General features: G+C 32.7%; 1 protein-coding gene across 8 annotated transcripts; it reads left to right on the top strand.

Annotated features, from left to right (window-relative positions):
- Positions 1–694: 694 nt before the first annotated feature.
- On the top strand, positions 695–6,009 carry LOC145066505 (uncharacterized). 8 transcript variants are annotated; one of them, XR_013688773.1, is made up of 9 exons: positions 695–1,447; positions 1,515–1,848; positions 1,920–2,095; positions 2,751–3,106; positions 3,483–4,401; positions 4,554–4,692; positions 4,942–5,146; positions 5,226–5,337; positions 5,739–6,009. XR_013688773.1 is itself a non-coding variant. In XM_079013784.1 (9 exons), the coding sequence occupies exons 5-8, from the start codon at positions 4,211–4,213 to the stop codon at positions 5,236–5,238; spliced, it is 438 nt and encodes a 145-aa protein (XP_078869910.1). In that variant the 5' UTR covers positions 715–1,447; positions 1,515–1,848; positions 1,920–2,095; positions 2,751–3,106; positions 3,483–4,210; the 3' UTR covers positions 5,239–5,337; positions 5,739–6,009. The 8 variants fall into 8 exon arrangements, 1 of the variants encoding a protein (XP_078869910.1); XR_013688767.1 differs by having other exon boundaries at positions 696–1,447; positions 1,515–1,626; positions 1,743–1,848; positions 4,554–5,146; XM_079013784.1 differs by having other exon boundaries at positions 715–1,447; positions 5,052–5,146.
- Positions 6,010–8,243: the final 2,234 nt, after the last annotated feature.

Here is an 8,243-nt window from a genome sequence, read left to right as displayed (position 1 = left end):
CGATTGTTTCGTTTAGAAGGAATTGATAGCTGTTTTGGGTTTTATTATTTCAAATTTGGACATGGTTTCTTTCGTCTCTCGCATACACACGAACGGATATCATCAGGTATGCTTTTGCATTATGGCTTGCTTTTTAAACTCAAAACTTCATATTAATGGTTGTTTTGGGTCTTCATGTAATGGATTTGTTTTGAAGAACAAGATACCTTATATTTTCAAGAAATTGTTGGTTCTACTATTTAAGTTTACGCATACGTGGACAGCGCTTCGCGACACGTCGGTGCTGATATGGCAACTAAAGTTTCACCTTAATGAAAAATAGGCTGCAGAAATCAGAAAAGTGGCTGCAACAAGATTTGAACTCGCCGCCTCCGATTCCAAAGCGAAGAAGCTTACCACTAAGCTGGATGTTCTTTTCTGTTTTTATTTCTCAAACAATATATAATACTATATATTCTTAATAGCGATTATTATTATTATTATATATATATATATATATTAAAATTTTATGCTCTTAGCTACAGTATCTTCTGTTCTCTTTTGTCAAAATATACCCTTCTATTATAGTGTTGTTGCCTTTGGATTTTTTACCCGTTTCCGGTTCCCTTCTTATGTATGTGATTATTATTTATTTATTTATTTCTCCTCTCCTTGCTGACACATTCTTCTATTTTATACGTGTTTTTTTTCCTAGCTTCTACTTTCCACGTGGTGTTCTTTTCTTTCTTCCCCTTTCTTCTTCGCTGAAACTCCACCGACTCTCTTTTGCTCTTTCGTTCTTTTCTTTCTTCTTTCCCAGATAATTTCTTTCCGATATGGGTTTAATCCTCCACCAGGGTTAGTTTACTTTACTTCCTCCACGATTGATACCTTCTCGATTCTTCTGGTTCATCTGATTGCTTCTGCTTCATTATTTTATCGATCTTCTCTCAACCGATCATTAACAACACTACTGCCGATTTTCATTCCGGAGTCGACGTCCTACCAGTGGAGATGAAGCTGACGATTGCCTCAACCCCACGCCTGCACTCTTCGTCTTCCCTTTTATGCTACCATCATCAGCCGTACCTTCTTATGCCGACCATCATAGTATCGCAGTTGCTTCCTTCTCCGTCCCTGACAACCACACGACTATGGGTAACAGTGGTAGGAGTCATGCTCCCTCTTTCAGTGGTAATCGTCGGCGATGACCTCTCCTACCACCTCCGTCATCGTCTTCTACCGACGGTAGCAATCGAGGCTCGACAAAAAAACCCCTAAAATCTTCTATTTTGTTCTTCGTCGGAGCCCTAAAGTCGACTGAAACAAATCAGTTTCTCCACCTTATCATTCCTTGTGAATATGACGGAGCCCTAAAATGGAGACAAACATTTGACAGTTCTGCTTCATATTTGTTTCGGTTAGGCAGCGATGGATGGAGCTGACAGACAATATTCAATTGGTTCAGGTATGCCTGTTTTTTTTTTTCTTCACCTTATGCGAATTTGAATCCATTTGTTTCTCAAACATATTAGGTTAAAGGTCAATAACAGCGACTGCAATGTGTGATAGTCTGCAATTAGGGTTCTTACAAGAAGTCAGCTGCAAAAAAAGCTTATTCCTCCGTTTAATTTGTTCAATTACTAAGTAATTTCATTCCTCTATATTTACTTACAGTTGTTCTAAAATATTGTGAATACCAACTTTGTACTCCAAATATAATTTCTATCTACATGTATCCATGTTGGTGATGGAACCACTAGATCAGTTCTTCTTGCTGGTGAGTTCTTAAAGCATACAAAACCATTCATTGGAGATGGCGTCCACCTCCAAAACCTGATAAGAAGTTATAGAAACGCTTTGTTTATGGTAAGTTTCATGAATCCCTTTTTCATAGTATCTTAACTGCTACTAGAATAACGAAACATTTTTTTAATCAGGAAATGGAGATTTCATGTAAAAGGCTTATTGGGGAACATGATTTTAGGAACTTTTGTAAAATGGATGTTGCAGCTACGCATAATTACAATCGCCACATGAAATCACAGCTGCAGTTGAACGTCCTAAAGCAGAAGCTGTAAAAGAAGAAAAAACCTTGGATCATGCTACTCCTGGGGTACGTTAATACTTAATAAATTAGTATGTTAATTTTAGGACAATGTGCAATGTGTAGCAACGTAGTTTGCTCTTGCTACCAATGTCACAATGAGGAGAATATACTTTTTTTTTTTTTTTTCTTACGGATAATAATAATTTACTTAGCAATATGCTCATTGTAGCTTATTTTATTAGGAAGTACATGTGCTAGATTTAGAATTATATATATATTTTTATGAATGAAGGTACAATATTTTTTTGGGGTTGACTGGCATTATACCACAACTCCATCATTGCGTCTAACCTCCACTATTTTCAGACCTTTGGTTCCGTTAATTTGCATCTGTTATTTGATGGTGTTTTATGTGTTATCAAATGTATAAGCAAATTACATGAAAATTGGTAAGGGGTTTGTCTATATCGGTTTTAATTTTATCTTCTCTTTTTCTTGAAATGATTAGCACTTGGTGACATTTGGTTTTATTTTTTAGCTGTGGCGATATTTGGTATTGCTGTTCCACCTGGCCAATTTGTCCCACTTTTGGAATTTTAGGATATGTCATCTTTATAAACCAACCAAAGTTAACTTTCGTTTTCTTGATTAGAACCTAAATTACAATTTTTTTTGAAGTAGCTCTTAAAAATGGCCAACGGTTCTGATAGTTAGTCTTCAGTTTTTTTCTCATGTAGGGGATTTATTTATAAATTTACCCTTCTTTCATTTCGGAATTGAAGAAACCACAGAGCTAGGAACCACCGCATCGCTATGCCTGTCGTTTGTGGGTTTTCATCGATGTTCCTGCTCTCCTTCTTATGGTTTTGCTAAGCAGGGTTGGACACAAGCGGTGGCGAGGGATTGAAGTAGAAGGGAGGGTGGCTGAGAAATCTGTGTCGGATGTGTCGCACAATGTGCAATCGGCTCTCAAACCCAAAATCAACCCTACCGGCTGCGCACACAGCATACGCCAGCAACACGTACAACTGATTCCAGCGCCTCTCACTGGATTCCACAATTCCACAACAGAAAATGGTTAGTCCATTTTAGGATTTTCCTTCTTTCTAAGACATTGACAATTTGAACAAATTGACTGGATTTAGTTATGTTTTTTTTGAACTTGATGGTGTGTGATCGGATACCTCAAGGATTGAAGGATTTAAATGGCTGATTTTCCAACATATTGTTGTTCATATATTTATTAGATATAACAAGCTTTTATTAGTCTTAACCATCATATTGTTGTTCACATATTAAAATACCGGCCATTAACATTATGTTTTTGGTTAAACTTAATAGTCTTAAATCACATTTATTAACACTTTCAAATAATACCATATAATATAAATAAAAAATCACCATGAAATATTAATTTATTAATGGGTGTTTTGTTTTCGCTTTCTTTATGCAGCAAAGGTGTTTGAGGTTGACACAGTTGCAGCTCAGTTAAGCCTCTACCTTTTCATTTTTCCAGCAGGTATCACATAAGGTGGGATTTGTGATTAAATAGAGAATGAGTGAGATGACAACAACCCCTATGTGTGCTATGTTGCTATTGTAGAAATACTTTTTTGCTAAACCATGGAATAGAAACATGAAGAGTTGAACCGGGTTCATCCAAATGTGCTTCATTGGACTGATGTTAAGTGGGTTTTTTCTGCATATCTTAGAACAAAAATACTAAAATAGAGCAATATATTTTCATTTTAATGTTTACCTTTATGTAATTTGGATCCTTCTTTCTGCAAATGGCAATGTCCTTTATTTTTATTATTTTAAGCATGAAAAGTGTAAAAGGGTGAATTGCAAATAATAGCAACATACTTAACTGTGGCTACCAATTAAGACAATGTACTATACTTATACATAAAAGCAACACCTTCCAACCCCCGTAACGCGGGGGAACGCATCTAGTTATTATTATTATTATTAAAGATGTGAAAAAAGAAACAGTATATTCCCTAAGGAGTTGGCAAAATTGGTCCCTTTATTTATTGAAATGGCATTTTGGTCCTTGCAATTTTGGTCCTTTGTGTAGGGTTGGCCTCCTCATCAGTTTCTGACCTTTTTTTTTTTTTTTTTCTGCATCTCTTTGCTCACTCACCTCAATAAATTGATCGGTGGAGGCCACGTGTGTTCATGGGTTTATTCGACTCGACCTTGGTTACACCGTTCACCGCCTCAAATACCTATATACCTTTAATCCTCTGCATTTATTTTCTGCAATTCCGATCTCCACCTCCTTTCTCACCGGTTGTTATCTTCAGTCATAAATCCTTTGATTCAAAGTTGGAGAAAGGGGTACACAATCGATCGTCTCCATCGTGCAGGTCTGTCAATTTTCCTACTATTGCCAATTGCGACGCCCCTCAAAATCATCGTCATCGTGGATTCCAACCACCACCGTCTGGGTTATTACCCCCGCCTAAACCGGCGACTCTTTATTTTTTTTCTAATCCATTGGTTTTTTTGATTGTTTCAGGGAGGATTTCCAGATACAGAGAAAAGCATCCGAACAACAATTTCGTTCCTATTCCCAACAAGCCCTTTGTCTTCATCGGACCTGCAATACGCAACCGCTTCTCTTTCCCTGCTCTTTCTCCGACACTGAGCATCACCAAGTTAGATTTTTATCAAACCCTCTTATTATTAGTATTGTCGATTGGTGTCTAGGGTTTGTAACATGTTCGATTTTAGGCGGCTTTGATGTGTATCGTGCTCATTTTTCCTCAATTTCCCTAGGTGTTATTTTTTTTTATTTATGATTTATTTGATTGATTTTTCATTTTTTTTTCATGCATCGTCTGTATGGTCTGACTATCTACATGTGTTGATTTTTTTCTTTGCTCCCTGCTTTTGTGGTTGTTCAGAAGCTAACCGAAGAATTTTCGATTCCGACATTCCATATAACATCATCTTTACCTTTCATAAATTCATTTTGACGTATTTAGTCTTTCCCACCTAAGTAACTTCATTTCAGTTTGCAACCTTATGCCTCATATTGGAAAACGAAGTTTGTTATTCAAATAAGGGAGAATCAGGATATTGCATTGAAGAGTGTCAAGACACCACCATGTACAAGTTGCTTCAAACTTCATTTTTCTAATTGGATTATCTGAAACTGCTTGATAAAACTACTTGATTTGTATTTCAGGAATGAGCTATAGAGAAAAGTGAGAAAGAAGGAGAAATAGAGGAAGAGAAAGGCAAAATGAAAAAGAAAGAGATGAAAGTATGAGGATAAGGAGCAGCAGACGTCAGAACTGGTTAGCGAATACATGAAAGATTTTGTTATCAGTCATTTTAGTTTGAATTTTCTTTTGGATGTCGAAAATTGAGAATTTTTCTTAACATTTGTTTGAATTTGAATGAGAAGTGTTTATGTGTCAGAACTGCAATTATGTGTCAGAACCACGTATTGATTAAATTGTTTTAAAACTTCAATTTGATTAATAGACCTATCCAGTATCCAGTAAAAGGGTAAAATGGTTATTTACTTATTTAGACAATTGAAATTAGACCTGATTCTATAAAATCTTGAATAATTACGCCACATTTTTAAGTTGTTTCTTCATTCTACTTGATGAGATGTCAACTGATTCAGTTGTGTCTCAGGTATAATGCATTTTAATTTATGATATATTTTTGTCACTTTTTTTTGCTACAGGGATAAATATGCAATTGTTGATTGTTGAACATTGAGGCTTCTTCTAATTCATGCTTCTGATTGGGTTTCATCTTACCACCTGCATATGAGATTGAATTTTCAAGTGGAGTATTAATATGCACTAATACTATTTGTTCATGTATCTGGTCTCATCTGAACATTAGTTTTTATTCTGCTGAGTTAGAGGAGAGGAACTCATGGATACTTGGTTGTTATTTTAGCACTTAAAACACCTAAATATATGAGGAGAGGATATTCCTTTGGGGAGGAAGAGGTTAGTCTTCTGACTTTTCTCAATGATGTGCCCAAGAAGGACAAAAAGGTAAAAAAAAAAAAACGGATTGCTTAAAAGGTTAAAACTTCGGGTGAGTCTCCTTGCTTTATTATATGACTAGACGAATTCCCGTGCATTGCGCAGCGAAGATTAAAAATATATTGTTAAAATATTGAAAAATATATGTTTAAAATGGTTATGTTATTGACATTAACTTTGAGATAATATTTTTACACTAATATATATATATATATATATATATATATATATATATATATATATATATAATCTTAATTATTTTAAACAATAATATTCATTGACATCAACCCACATTCCTCGTTAATAGAATCAAATATAATTATCTATTTAGTATTATTTTTAACAATTATTATTATTGATTAATTATATTTTTACTTATGTGATCATTTTTTAATTTCAATAATGATGTTCCTTTAAAATACAATTTATTTATGGCTAAATGTAATTTATAACTTGATGTTATTATCATTTAAAATTATTATTCGTTAATTTTATACAATTTATTATTAATAATAAGTTAAAGAAGATTTTTAAGAAACACTTAATATTATTATTAAAATGTGAAACATACACTAAATAATAAAGTGATAAGATAGACAATTTGCATTTCAAAAGAGACTTGCATGAATAATATGACATTCATGTAATTTGATTTTATTATTTATAATTATTGCTTATTAGTTTTAAAACCACTTATTATTATTAATAAGTGAAAGAAACTTTTAAAAAACATATATTATTGTAATTAAAATGTTAAACATATACTAAAATATAAAGTGATAAGATAGACAATTTGCATTTTAAAAAAGGCTTACATGGATAAAATGGATAATATAAAATATCCATGATTTTTAATTAATTATTGTTTTGAAGCAACATGAACATAAAAACATGTATACAGTAGTTGATTAAATATTATATATCACCTTCCATAACATATGGTCGATAACATGAATCTAATCTACCACTTGGGTTGTGGTGACTTGGTAAGGCATGTGGAAGATATGGTGGATAACCTATTGACCCATGTTCAAATCCTGGCACCACTCAGCCCTTGTGGCCATGGAGGTTCGCCTGCAGTGACTCCAGGGCATGAGGCAAAGCCTCATGTTTGCAGCGGGGGATTAGTCGGTGCGCGAAAGCTGACCTGGAAACCCTCGTTAGGGAAGTTCTCTTTCCAAAAAAACATGAATCTAATCTAATTTACATTAAAATTTCAACCACAACATACAATGATATTTTTAGAAGAATACTTAAATCAAGAAAATACAAAAAAAAATAGTATATAACAAACTTACAAATTAAAAACTCCAACATAATAACATGGCTCGAAAAATTGTTCAAAACCCTCAAACCAACACAAAAAACTTTAAACTTGTTTTCTTTGTGAATTTTATATGTGATTTGTATTTGTGTGCCTACTAAAAAAAATTGACCTTTTTATAGTAGAATATCAATTAATTTTTATTAAATATATTATATAAGTTATAAAACCTTTGAATTGTTAATCATTATTAAAAGACTTTTGAGTAGTATTCATTAAAATAGGAGGTTTCAAATGTATGAGGTGTTTGCAAATTTTTATGGGGGTTTCAAATGCATGAGGTTCAAAGAAAAATGTTAGCTTTATAAATATGTATGATTTTATGATTCTCATATAAGTTTCTCATATTATGCCAATTAACCCTTTTAATTCATAAAGGGACGAAATACTCATTAAAAACAATTTTTGGTTTCATTTGCCCATTATCGCATGCTTTACTCATAATTTGAAATTATGAAGAATCATATTTGTATTTTTCTCCAAGTACAGCAAAATATATATATATATATATATATATATATATATATATATATATATATATATATATATATATATATATATATATATATATATATATATATACTTTGCTGTACTTGGAGAAAAATACATAACTTTGAGGCTCAGAACTTGAGTTTTAAATAGAAAAATGTTGGTTTGTTATATATATATATATATATATATATATATATATATATATATATATATATATATATATATATATATATATATATATATATATTTTGCTGTATTTGGAGAAAAATACATAACTTTAAGGCTCACAACTTGAGTTTTAAATAGAAAAATGTTGGTTTGTTGTTATTAGTGGCCATTGATGTTCTATACACCAAGGCTGAAAATGCAAATGTCT

The sequence above is a fragment of the Lactuca serriola genome, chromosome 8 (assembly GCF_051521515.1).
Source record: "Lactuca serriola cultivar US96UC23 chromosome 8, Lser_US96UC23_V15, whole genome shotgun sequence".
In the NCBI taxonomy this organism is placed as follows: domain Eukaryota; kingdom Viridiplantae; phylum Streptophyta; class Magnoliopsida; order Asterales; family Asteraceae; genus Lactuca; species Lactuca serriola.
Note: the sequence above shows the minus strand (reverse complement) of the source record. Positions and strands in the feature narration are given on the sequence as shown.